At 40.8% G+C, this 13,980-nt stretch overlaps 1 protein-coding gene across 1 annotated transcript in view; it reads left to right on the top strand.

Moving 5' to 3' along the window:
- The window catches only part of cubn (cubilin (intrinsic factor-cobalamin receptor)), a 114,734-nt gene that overhangs the window by 88,695 nt on the left and 12,059 nt on the right, over positions 1-13,980 (top strand). The window contains exons 51-59 of the mRNA XM_030398587.1: positions 242-391; positions 521-642; positions 1,864-2,089; positions 5,191-5,378; positions 7,524-7,680; positions 7,899-8,048; positions 10,092-10,277; positions 11,823-11,952; positions 12,705-12,922. Coding sequence (XP_030254447.1) covers positions 242-391; positions 521-642; positions 1,864-2,089; positions 5,191-5,378; positions 7,524-7,680; positions 7,899-8,048; positions 10,092-10,277; positions 11,823-11,952; positions 12,705-12,922 — 1,527 coding nt within the window. The remainder of the gene's footprint in view (positions 1-241; positions 392-520; positions 643-1,863; positions 2,090-5,190; positions 5,379-7,523; positions 7,681-7,898; positions 8,049-10,091; positions 10,278-11,822; positions 11,953-12,704; positions 12,923-13,980) is intronic.

Genomic DNA, 13,980 nt, shown 5'->3' with positions numbered 1-13,980 from the left:
CGGTAGCTTGTCCAGAGTTTTTTGGAGGGGGTGAGAGACATGGTCCATGGTTGCCAGCAGTTTCGCCAGCATCCTTTCCTCCTCCACCTCATCCAGGGTGACAAGCTTAAAGCCAATAACAGACCCTGCCTTCTTTATGAGTTTTTTCAGTCCGTTGGTGTCCTTTGCTTTGATGCCCGCACATCAATTATGGACTGTCTTTATGAATTTCTTCTATTAAACTTTATACCGTCTCCCTCAGGTGACTCAGATGGGGAACTGTTGGCCAAATTTTGTGGGCAGACCATCCCGAGAATTCCCATTGTAGTCTTTACCCCAGATCTCTGGGTCCATTTCCAGACTGACGCTTCCCAGGGAGACCTTGGCTTTAAGGCAAAGTACTTGTTCTCAGGTAAGACACTCAAGGGTTCATTAACTTAATGTGTAATAGGGTATACTTAAATATGAGATAGTAGCCCTCTAATCTAGCAGTCATCATGTTACCACCACTGTCCTTACATGCATCATTATCTCTGTGCAGAGTGTGGAGGCTGGCAGACAGGTGAGGGAGGGGCGTTATCCAGTCCTAACTACCCCAACATCTACCCTGGCCCCAGTCGCTGTGCTTGGCTGCTAGAGGCTCCAGTGGGCCATACTATTACGGTGAGTCTGCATCATGAGACAGAAGCACTGACTGAAGCCAAAGAATGGAAGTAATGTACAATCTGCAGTATTTAAACCTTCATTTATCACATTGGCTCTCATCGTGATACTATTACTTCTGCATGATGTTTAGATGTTGCTTCTCTGAGGGACCTATCACCTTTGCACGATAGCCAAAGGGCTCAACTGGCTTAAATTATATACAGTGCATTTACAGTAATGGAACCAAACAAAAGGGTTGCTAACAAGATTTTTAACTGAATCTAAATGTCAGGACTTGAGTCTGCAGCGACTCTGGTAGCTCAGTTGAACTGAGTTCAGTAGCTTATTTTAACATGATCTGGGCATTTTGGTGTTTTGGGCATAGAGTTGTTTGTTTATGTACTTATCAGTACTTTTATCTTAAAAGATAAGAGAGTTTGTTGAATGTGTTGAACTAGCCACTAATTGGAATCAATCACTTAGAATGTGCTACCGAGGAAAATGACCCTGCAGTAGTCAAGCGTGTTTACAGGCACCAGCTCTGATCGGCTGTGATGGAAACACAACACCTAGGTGGATGCAATAACGTGCATTTAAATTTAACCTCAAAATGAAAATTGAATTATTAATTACCCTACCACCCCTTTGCCGATAGAAGGTCGGGTGAAGTTTCAGTTGTTTTTTACATTTTAGAACAAGTCCCCAGCTACCTCAGTTGTTAAGGAGAATGCTGCAACGTTGTCTTGCTGTGAAGCTCCAGAAATGTTTTGTGAACTATGAAACTTCATGTGCAACTCTCAACAATAAGAGAAATAAGTGAGATGTCTTATGACTTTTTCAAAAAAGTATTAGGTCTTTTGCATGGAGTGTGAGGAGGTTTAAGGATGCCTTCTACAATGTACAAACAAAAAACAGGAGGCAAACTTGTCTCCTAGCAATAGGAACGAGTAAATAGCCTATTTACCAGCATTGCCCGCATGTGAAAAACCTGCATATGCATATACAAATATGGTATTACAGTGAAAATCTGCACACTGTAAATGGTCAAGTATTGCTGGTCACCACTGATTACTCCAATGAAATATTAAAGAATAAGTGTGCTGCTGTCCATTGTAGTTGCTGAGGCAACAACCACTGTTTACAAGTTCATATATTGCTTCCAGTTGTGTAATTCCAGGACTTACTGCTTGGTAACCACCCACTTAAGTGTCCTTGGTTTCCACTCTCATTTTACTGCAGCTAACTTTCAGCTACTTCAACTTGGAGCCCCACTCTAAATGTGAGTGGGACTCTGTCACCATCTTCAATGGAGGTTCTCCTGGCTCCCCTATTATTGGCCAGTACTGTGGGACCACCTCCCCGGGAGTCATTCAGTCAGGATCCAACAAGCTTGCTGTAGTTTTCCTGGCTGACCACAGTGTGTCCAAAGGAGGCTTTATGGCCTCCTGGTCTGCAGATTCCTCAGGTGAGTGTATACTAGTTAAAGGAAAATGCTGTAGTGTCTATCTATCACAGTGATAAAAGTGTTGATGATCCACTCTCTCAGTATGGTTAACATGAGCTGTTACATCAGTGTTAAATCTTCATGTAATTACTTCATTGCACTTACTAACTTTCAATAATACTTGATGTCTAGTTAAAGATAAAGGTGCCATACATATATTTGTATTATTAGAAAGCATTGTGTCCCAGAACACATGATGTTTTGAACAATCCCAGATGGATAGTTAATGCATAAAAAATGATGAAAACTACAAAAATAATTTGCTTCACTTTATCATTGCTTGCACTGTAATAGGTGTAATTGGCAACATGGTTCATGCTGCACTAAATAGCGAAGATAATATTTAGTTTGAGTAGAATGACAATTTGCTCAGCATTGCTTCATATATACCCTTTAAACCTAAACCTTATTTTTCTACTCCATTATACTCCATCCATCTGAGAGGCATGTATTACACTTTTATTCCACAATTTTATTTTAAAGCTTTAGTAAGTTTAGTTAGTGTTAGGCCTACTGTTTACTTTACTTACTTTATTTATATAGTATATCAATAATTTGAAGTTGTATCTCACTTATATTTGTATAGGTTCAGCCACCCAGCAGTAGCCTTTTTTAGATAGAAAAGGCGGCACATTTGCTCCAAGGTAAGGACGGCAATGTGCCGGCCTGTCTTTCTAAAACGGAGGTGTGATATTCCTCCTTTTCCAAAAGCTGCCTCTGAGGTAGGCGTAAACATGTGACGTGACGTGAAGCTCGAAGTTTGGCTGTGAACAGTGACAACGAATTTGTCTTCAAAATAAGAGCTTTACATTGCACCCCATTGGAGTTTAGAACTGGGTTCTTAGCGGGGGGCTTTTAATTTGAAAGTAGCGACTGTTCTTAGCTTGCCAAAACAACAACAAGCTAACACAACCAAACAGCTACAGAGACCGAGGAGACGCTAGCATCTCCTGGATCTCAGCGGCTGTCCAGTTGCTCATCTTAATGTCCATGGTTGAAATGATGGACTGACTGTTGTGATCAGCTGTTTCCTGATTTTAAAACTCCCTGGCTGTGGGTCGCACAACAGTGCACGTCATTGACACCTCCGCCCACCTCACGCAGAGGCCAGCACATTGCCGTCTCGTTTTTAGATAGCAGGCGAGGCGGAAATAAGTGTACCCTCCAAGGGGAAAAATCAGCAGACCAAAACAGACCCCCAATTTGCCGCCCTCTGTCTGAAACTGCGGACCGAGCCGCCAAAAGGACGGGCAAATTGGCGGCTTGGTGCTCTGTCTAAAAACGGCTAGTATATAAAGGTATTCAAATTAGTTCAACCTTTACCTGATGTGGCCCTAAGGTTATGAAAATATTTAATCATCAATAGTTATAAATCAATAATATAATATATATTATTCTGTTATAGTGGTCTATTCAGTATATTTAGTCATGAAAATGAAGACAGCGTGTTTTTATGTAGTTTGTTAGGCCATAAAAATAGTACAACAGAGTTTTTTTAGCCTTATTTTCACAGTACATAAACAGAATGCTGGAGACTTCAGGTTCACAAGCTTCTCTATTTTAGCTAAATACCACACAAAAATGTTTTCTCATCGCATTTTAGGCAATGAATGGGCAGTGTAGTAACAGATTCTTGCTTTACATTTAATCAACAGTTGACAGCACATGTAGCAGTTTCCCTCTCGAGATCTGTCAATGCTCTTTGTGTCTGTGGATTCACACGTGGGGGACAAAAATGTGTATTTGATACAAAAGCTCTAAGGCTGCCAGATGGAGCTATACTGACATAAAAGTGGGGCTCTAGGTGCGGGCAACGTGGACAGAACATTGTTAATTTGCATATGCTACCAAAATTGTAGTGATACAGCGCTGGTTGAAAATCGACAAAGCTCCTGTGACAGTATGGGGGCTGGGAGACCTAGTAGAATGGCCATTGAGAAGCAACAAAAAGTTGCACTGTAATGCTAATGATGTGTCTGGACTCTCTCAACTCCAAAGATAGGCAGAGGATGTTTGCGAACACACATTCATAAACTGCTTGTTTCTCTTCTGTCAGCTGCTAAAGTGTGAGGAATTTCTGTTGAAAATACTTAGAGAATTATGCAGTGCACTGACAATCATTTCTGCTGAAATGCTTAAAATGCTTAAAGCACACCTGTCACCTGAGAGTAATAGTTCATGCGTCAACCACCCACACCCGGTGAAATATTCAAACCAAATAATTCAAATGATATCACGGACATAGCGTGTTTTATGATTATCAGGCTACCATATCATGAGGTCATCAATTTTATGCTTTGGCTTTTTGTTTTCAACAGTCCTGGATGACAGTGAAAGTAATACAGCTGGGAAATTAATGATTTAACAGGAAAAAAAACTGCATGCTTTCACTCCCAAATGACACTTCAGCCTCCATCATCACTGCTTTTCCTCGTAGATAGATAAACCGTTGCAACTGCTTTCCACCCATGGCACTTAGGATTGCAATTTGGCCCCACGTTCACTATGTCTTTGTGGGGCTTCTCATTCAAGTCAAAGACTCTTCTAGGTCAGATCACAGAGCCGTCATGGATCGGTTAGTGCCCCGCCATGGAGGAACAGGAAGTTTAAGGGGACTGCATCTATATGTATTCTCTTGCAGGTATGTCTACTGTAGTTAGCATGCTAACCAGCAAACCCACACCCCTGTCTAGTGAAGAGCCATGTTCACTGGGAGTCTAGTTGACTGTGCTTGTTGACCGGGCGTCACCCGAGATGCTAGGCCCAGCTTCATATCTGCATGTTGAGTTCAGGTTTGCTTATTTTAGGGCTACCTTTGAATTCTGACCATTTCTTAAAAATCGCTCCTTTAAATTCCCAATAAGATGTTGGCAGACACAAACTCTGTTCTAAAAATGGTCCACACCCTATTTCTCCAGAATTTTCCATTCCTAAATATGAGATCTTCAGCCCTATGAAGGAAGCACATTGAGTCAGCGTGTTTCATTCAATCTTCCATTGATATTACTACTGTGATCATTTTAAATGTGCACTGTGCAGTCACATATTTTGTTTTTGATCAGGCTGTGGTGGGGTGATCCATGCTGATACCGGAGCAATCAAGTCTCCAAACTATCCCCAGAACTTCCCTGCCAATGTTGAGTGTTCGTGGCAGATCATTGCCCATGAGGGAAACCACCTGGAGATGAGCTTTGACAGTGATTTCCAGATTCCAGACAGCACGGGGACCTGCCAAAGCAGTTATATCAAGGTACTACTAGAGGCTAACGAGACGAGAAATACAAGTTTCTTTATGATTGTCACACCAGCTGATTAATAGGTAAATTAATGTTGCTGCTATTTTTCCTGCAAATAAAACTAAACACTACATAAGCTTAAAATAATAATAATGTGCTAGTTGCCCAGTTAGACCTTTTTTAACACAGCAATTACTTTTATCATTACAACACCAAGTTATCAGAGGAAAATGAACTGATGGCCAGCTCTTGGGAAAGAAATTAAGGGTTAAACGGTTCACACAGAAATATTACCATAATATGTGGATCATGTGTGCAACATATACATTTGCTCATCTGCTTCTTCAAAAATTGATATGTCATATTTAGTAGCAGTAAGTATAAGCTTAGCCAGAGGCTGAGTCACCAGTATCTCATTTCACTGCGGAGCAGGTGAGTGGTTTAAGGTTTCTGTGAATTACAGTGCCCATAACAAGTATTTACTGCCCCTGGATGTTTTGATTAAAAACATATATTATAGAATAAGTCATGAGTATTCACCCCATTTAAATTGATTGACCTAATTCAACAGGACCAGCCTACTGGTGCGTGTAGACTCACAATTAGTGAAATTAAGAATATCTGAGTGCAGTGAATGTGGCTCTATTGATTGTACTCTACAGACACCTGTGTCTGGAAGGTCCAGTCTCTAGTTAATCAGTACTCCAGGGCAAATTAAACCATAAAGACAAAAGAACACTCCAAGCAACCCGGTGAAAAGGTTATTCAAAGGTTTAAGTTGGGATGGATACAAAACATTTCCAAGTCACCAAACATCCCCGGAGTTCAGTTAAATCCATCATTAAGTGGAGGGAATATGGCACATGTGTAAATTTGCCTCGAGCAGGCCGTCCTCACAAACTGAGTGACCGTGCAAGAAAGAGACTAGTGAAGCAGGCCACCAAGTTAAAAGCTTCAGCCACCCAGACAGGAGGGAACAACCGTCTTTGAACAGAGGAGGTGGCCTAAGACATTACTTATTACCCACTTACAATGCAGTGCTGAGTTCCCCTCCCAGACAGCTTAACAACCATAAACACGTGGGCTCACTTAGCCCTAGCAACCCACATGAAGGCCGGTTGGGTCAACCACCCACAAATGACCGTAACGACTGTGAAACTCAAAGCTCACGTGTGTCTTAACGACTCTGCAAGGTCGCACCCACACAGAGTTTAAAGCCGAAAAAACGTACAACTGAAGAAGCCTCTTGGATGAGAGGTGAAACGTCTTCAAAAAACTGAAACACGTCCAGTTGCCTATGATATAGCACTTAGAATTGCTGCTAATAACAGCACACAATTTTGCTGTGGATTTTCTGGTGAACATCTAGTGGACACCGTCCTTCCACTTTGACTGCATTTGAGCACCAAGCATTAGTTATGTAAACACAGAGCCTGCCACATCTCCACTTACCAGAGACCTGTGTTCTGTTTACTCTGAGCAAGGTTTGCCCATCCAGTCAACAACTTGATCCAGGATGTTAGGGGTGAGCCATGTCTCTGTGAAATATGCACACAGATAAGAGTCGGTCTGAATTACACCTCCAATGAAAGTCTGTTATTAGTTTGATAACTGTCAAACTGGCACTGAGCCCATAAAAAAATATTCTCCAATGACTCAATAAGGTATATTGTATTGGTATTGTATTGTATATCTTCTTAGAATTTGGATATCGTTATATGGTGATATGGTATAAGTGTTGTCTTCCTTGGTTATAAAGGCTGCAATCATTTTAGGAACTTAGGAGGCTGCTCTGCTCATTCCAATACTTGCCTTTCCTGACTTAGTCATTATACAACCAAGTACCATAGTCATTGTTGCAATGTGGATATTGAGGAATAAGTTAAACATATTGTGATGTTTGATTTTGTTCCCCTGTCCATCTATGAAGTACTGAGATATGTGTAGTCTAAAAATGTTGCATTATTATTTTCAGGCTGCATCGCCCAGCCCTAGATAGTATGAGTCATTGCTGGGCTACCAGGCAGTTATGTTGGTCCTAATAATGCACACAGTTGCCTCTTATTGTAGTTTAAGACAGGCAACTTTTTTAGATGTGTACAGTGTCAAATACTGTCCATTTCACAACAGTTTCTGAAACAGGTTCCCTTTTCCTGCAGGTGTGGTCAGGTCAGACCCAGAATACTGAGGATCTGCTGTCGACAGGCTGTGGTTCGGTGGCCCCAGACCCCATCATTGCACCACGGAACATCATCACAAGCAGATTCCAGGCCACTGAAGCCACAGGAAGAGGTTTCTCAGCTTCCTTCAGCACCAGTAAGTACCAGGCAGACTGTGTGACTCATGTTACAATAGACGTACCATACAGACTGACTGTAACAATGTTTGAATCTTAAGCCCTGTAGTCTTGCATATCACATACCTGTGATTGTTCATAATTAATCTTTCCTTCCATGAGAGTGTAGAAGATGTCCTACTTGTGGATACAATTACAACAAACAGTTGACAACAATCTGATGTTTTCTGTTCATCAGGGTGTGGCGCAACCTTTATGGATCCCGTTGGTCGTGTGGTTTCTCCAAATTATCCAGCCAACTACCCTTCCCGCTCCAACTGCAACTACACAATAGAGGCAGGAGAGCAGACTCTGGTTGTCCTAACCTTTCAGGTCTTTCAAATAGAAGGCAAGTTTAACCACTGGCAATATATGTACAGGAGTTTTGGCCTGTCTCCCTTTTGGTGCTTTTGAAGGTAAATGTTTTATTCTTTTTGTTTTATGATAACCAACAGTCACTTATCTGTTTATGCCAACTCACCGTGGTTTTTGCAAAATGTTACAATCCTAATTAAGTAATTATTTATTTACCCAAATTAAGAATATTTTTTAAATTGACATCAACTTTAGTTTTCACTTTCTTTCAACTAAATGTTGATTCTGTGTCGTATTAATATGCATTGCTCAAAACGTTTAAGGAAGCTCTTAATCATTACAGTATAACACCCAGTTAGTTGAACGTCAGGGATATCAATCTTTCCATTTAGGAAGCACAAGTGGTTGTGAATCAGTTTCATCTGCTTTGGTGCAATTTGAAAGTGACAACAGGTGCAATGGAGAGGCAAAAGCAAGATGACCCACATGGTTTTGCATGTGTTGGCCACAGACAATTGTTCTGTCCTTATCCTTCCTGACTGATTCTTCTGGAGTTGCATCTTCTGATAGCATCCTTTTCACTACTGGTAGCATGAGGTGATACCTGAAGCCCAATCAAGTTGCACTGGTAGTCCATCTCCTCCAGGGTGGCACATCCATACGTACAGTCGCTAGAAGGTTTGCTGTGTCTCCCAGCACAGTCTCAAGATCATGGAGCAGATACCAAGAGACCGCTCATTACACATGAAAGCTGGACAGGGGCGTAAAAAGGGCATCAATCCAGCAGCAGGACCAGCATCTACTCCTTTGTGCGAGGAGAAACCGGAGGAGCGCTGCCAGAGCCCTTAAAAAATGACCTTCAGCAAGCTACTGGTGTGCATGTTTGTGACCATACTGTCAGAAACAGACTCCATGAGGGTGCATGAGGGTGTACTGTACTCTATTGGCATATGTGAGAGAACACCAGAACTGGCAGGTCCGCCGTTGGCACCATTTTCACTTTAGAGATGAGAGCAGGTTCACACTGAGCTGAGAAATAGTCTGGAAACACCGTAACACACGAACGGTTTGGCATTTGGTTAGTCAGTGATGGTCTGGGGATGCATATTCTTGGAAGGTCACACAGACCTCCATGTCATGGCCAAACGTACCCTGACTGCTGTTAGGTACCGGGATGAAATCCTCCGAGAGATTGTCACACCTTACACAGGTGCAGTGGGCCCTGGCCTCATTTGGCCAGAGTGTAGCCAGTTCCAGATGACAAAGTCATTAATGCGATTGCCTGGCCCTCTAATTCCCCTGACTTAAATCCAATTAAGCACCTATTGGACGTTATGTATCAGTTCAGCCGATGCCGCCGAGTACCTCCACAGACTGTCCAGGAACTCACTGATGCACTAATCCAGGTCTGTGAGGAAATACGCCCGCAAACCTCATCAGGAGCATGCCCAGACATTGTCAGGAGTGTATACAGGCACGCTGGGGCCATACACGCTACTGAATCACATTATGAATTGCTGGAATGAAATTTCATCCCTGATTGGGTAGATGATTTTGGTTTCCATTGACAGTTGTTACATAATTTTATTCTCAACAAATGATACAATGTACATCAGTAAAGATTGTGAACTGGAATATTTCGTTCATCAAGATCTGATTTGTAATTAAAGTGTTCCCTTAATTTTATCGAGCTATGTGTATACGTATATATAGAGTGTTGTTTGTTTTAAAAACCAAACCTACGTTCATTTTAGCACCCTTTTATTGATAAAAAAGATTCTTTAGATTCTTACAACCTTTTTAGACAGATGGTTCCTTGGTAGAAGGCATTGAGGTTCTAGATCCTAATTAGCTCTTTTTTCTTTATCTGTGATCTACTGAAGATGTGATAGAATTATATTAATACCACACACTGTCAAAATTTGGTTGCAACTAGTAAAAATAAGTGAAAACTTGTAAATATATTTATTCTTAAAAATTCAAGACTGTTAAACAGTCTGAGAATGTTTATTAAATGAAATCATGTTGCAAATTATGGATTATAACGATCCAAATGTACTGTCTGTCTGTTGTCTAGCACACTCCACCTGTCAGTATGATGGGCTGAAGATATACAGCCTGGCCACTAGTGGCCCTCCTGTTGCTACTGTGTGTGGTTCCAGCATCCCAGGACCCTTCACAACCTTTGGCTCCATGTTACTCCACTTCTACTCTGACTATTCAATGGCGGACAATGGCTTCATGGCAGAATACAGCGTCTTTCGTAAGTAAAGATTGTAAATACTTACTCTAACTAACAAAAGCACTCATTCAACAAATTAAATAATCAAACAACCTTAACAATCAATCCTCTTATATGTCAAGGAATGATAACCTGACAATTGAAAGTGAGATTTAGAAAAACTGAAAAGAAAATTAGTCAGACAGATAAAGTTAAATTTGTGTTCATTTTTTCCTCCCTACTTTTTGCAATACAATTTACATGTCAATCTATTTGTAAATGAGGAGACCTGGCCTAAGAATGAACTGTGGGCCTGTAACAGGTTTAATGAGTAGACACACCTTCTAGAACCTAGGGTGAGCCTAAACAATGGCTGAAGAGCACAGTGTATTGTTTGTATGTGTGCAGTGGGGATGGAAGGTCAGCTCACCTATCTCACTAAGTCACAGCTGCTTACATCTGGCTACATTCTGATAGAAGGAATCAATTGTTGTCAAAAATACAAGAGGCTTGATGATTTGAAAAGTGAGAGTAAATGAGTCTGCTATGTAAAACAATATAGAGGTTGTCCCTAGCTGTCAAGTTGAACCTTGAACAACTGCAGCTAGCCCTGAGTATGACACCATCACATAGCACAGACCACTCATTACCACACCATATGGAGCAGTCAAGGTAGGTGGAAAAACATTGCACTTGTTATGCAGTGTAGGAGTAACAGAGTTAGGAGTAAAGTTGTATTGACACAACATATATCATGGTTGGGAGAAATGATGGTAGGCATGACCATGTGTATCATGGCAGAGTTCCTACAACTCTCATTTTTCTATGATGGAATGAGTGGAAGACAACTACTGTGTCACAAAAAGTATTCATGAAGTTTCTTTCAATAATGAATTTATTATAGGTCTTCTGAAAATGTGATCCAGTCTGCTAGCTCAAAAATATACCTTCAGTAATTCTAACATCTGGTTAAATGTGGGTGAATTAGCCATTCATTTATTGCTTTAGATGTTTGTTTGGCATTTTTGTTCTGTTGACGCACCCAACTGCACCCAAGAGGCACTCTTTTGGCTGATTATTTTAGGTTTTCCTGAAGAAATTATTCCATCTAACTTCTTTAGCGCACCAGATCCACTAGCAAGCAAACAGCCCTACATATTGCAGATTTGACTTTTGGTGGTTTTAGTTGACTCTTGACCATCCTGACCAGTTTTCTCTCAGCAGCAGGTGATAGTTAGTGATTCTCCCTGATCATGGCAGTGATACAACTGTGCCATGTACTTTATACTTACAGACAGCTGTTTGTGCAGTTGATCTTTGGACCTGTAACTGCTTTGAAATGGCTCTAAGTGATTTTCCTGAATTGGAGACAATGCTGGGCTCCTAAGACTTTCCCATTTTAGTGTTTCTGGCTGAGACCAATGGGTGTATCAAACAAGCCCTATTAAAATAGGCCCAATCAGAATCACTCAGAACAAGTTAAGAGGCCACGCAATAAAGCAAATTTGTGTGTGTCTGTTTGTGTGTGTGTGTGTGTGTGTGTGTGTGTGTGTGTGTGTGTGTGTGTGTGTGTGTCTGTGTGTGCAGCATGTGGTGGTTTCTTCAACAGCTCTACGGGTACAGTGAGCAGTCCTGCACACTCCGTAACCAACTACCACCACAACATCAACTGTACCTACCATATCATGGTTCAAGCAGACAGAGTGGTGGATCTCAAGTAAGATTGTGCTGACTGCACTTACAGCATTTATTGGATGGCAGCACTAAATTGTGGAACTTTTTGGATTACTTGAACTGCATCTGAGACATACCTTTGCAAGTATGAAGAGGGGGTAATTTTCACACCTTGTGTCGCACAATAATTCCTTTCATTCTGGTGAAATATAATTCTTAGGAGCCAGGATGGCTGCTGGCATTTAAAAAAAAAAAAAAGTAAAACAATCAAAAAAATGATTAAACTCTTGTTGATCAGGTTGTTTTTACAATGGTATTTCTAAACTGGTATTTCTACACTGCAAATTACAATGGTATTTATACAAATCTAAGCTGCGAATGAGGAAAGGGGAGGGCACAGAGGGGAAGAGGAAGAGCAAGTGGAAAGACTTGATTTAAAACATACCCAGATCTAACCGAACACATCCTTGCCTGTCACTTGATGAAAACATACCCGAGGCTTGGAAAATAATCTGAAACATCTTTAATTTGAATTGTCATAGAATTTGCTGAATGCAACACATATGAACAGGCACATTTTGACAGAATGGAAGCTCTGTTGGTTCCTTAGGTTGTACTTTAGAGTTTCCATTTGGCCACAGTACCAACTGGTGATTGTACTTTAGTCCTCTCAGTTATTTGTAACTGAATGAGAATGTTGGTTCAAAAGAGATTTAAAAAACCTAGAGAACTAGCTGTAAAGCTTTATGTAATCTACCTTTCAGCCCTTTACGTTCTTCTTTTCTCTCTCTACAGATTTAACAGCTTCCACCTTGAAGCATCTTCTTCTTGTCGCTATGATTATGTGGCAGTGTACGATGGACAGGACACCTTGGCACCTTTGCTTGGGAAATTCTGTGGTACAGTGCTCCCGCCCAATCTTCGCTCCTCCAGCAACCAGCTGTTCATCGTTTTCAGGACAGATTCATCAGTGAATGGGATTGGCTGGAGGGCGACTTACAGTGAGACACTCGGTAGGTCAATGTTAATGTATTTGTGATGCTAGTTTAGGATAGAGAAGCTATTTCCATTTGGTAGCAGCTCATGCTTGCAATAAAAATTGCAATAAACATAGACTTAAAAATTAGCTGTGTGTGGAAAGATACATTGTCCCAGATGAAAATGTATCTCATCTGCTCTGCATCCATTTGGTACTCTGCTGTGATGATGTTGTGGGGTCTGTCTACATATTTGATTATGTTGGCTGTAATACAAGGACCTCCCATTGTACAGCAGTGGAGGAACCCATTCTGTTTGACTGCAGCACACACTATAATGTTACCTGCGTTGTCCTGGGACATTCAAAATAGCTCCATTGCCGATGATGTTTCTCCTTTTTCTTCTAACTTTAGTGTGATTCAACTCAGCCTCAGTGGTGTATCTGCTGACAGTGTTTACAACATATTCAACTAATGATGCTCAAATCTCTTTTGATAAATATGGTCCTCATCTTCTTTGTCCACATCCTCCTCCAGGTCTTCCACTTTCTCTTACACGCCTGTTCTTCAGCAAGCTCTCCATCTCATCCTAACTATTCCTCTTTGTCTTACTGCAGTGTTCCATGCCATACATTTTTGTTGAAGACAGATAAACTCATACACTTGCTTTTGTATAGGGCATATGCCTTACTGGGAAGTTTACAAACAGTTAAATCACCTAATTCTCTGTACAGTTGATCTGATATTGTCGTGTTGGTGTTGCTCCTAAAACAACATAAAGGTGATCCTGAACTATGGAGCCAGAACGGTGACTTTAAAATTTGGCATCCAAAAAAAAAATTGGCATTGAAAACAAAACCAGTACTGAAAAAAGAAACATTGTCATTGAAACATTTGTATTGAAAACAGTTGTATTGGCATTGAAACAAGTATTGGCACTGAAAAAAGAAAGTAATTCAAATAATTCAAATCCGAAAATCTTATCATTTTATTTTATTTGGATTTTTTTTAATTTTTCAATGACAATCTTCAGATTTTTTCTTCATGTCACTTTTTTTTCAGTGACAGATTTTTTTTACAATGTCAGTTTTTTT

The sequence above is a fragment of the Sparus aurata genome, chromosome 19 (genome assembly GCF_900880675.1).
Source record: "Sparus aurata chromosome 19, fSpaAur1.1, whole genome shotgun sequence".
Taxonomy (NCBI): domain Eukaryota; kingdom Metazoa; phylum Chordata; class Actinopteri; order Spariformes; family Sparidae; genus Sparus; species Sparus aurata.
This window is presented reverse-complemented; position numbering and strand designations above follow the sequence as displayed.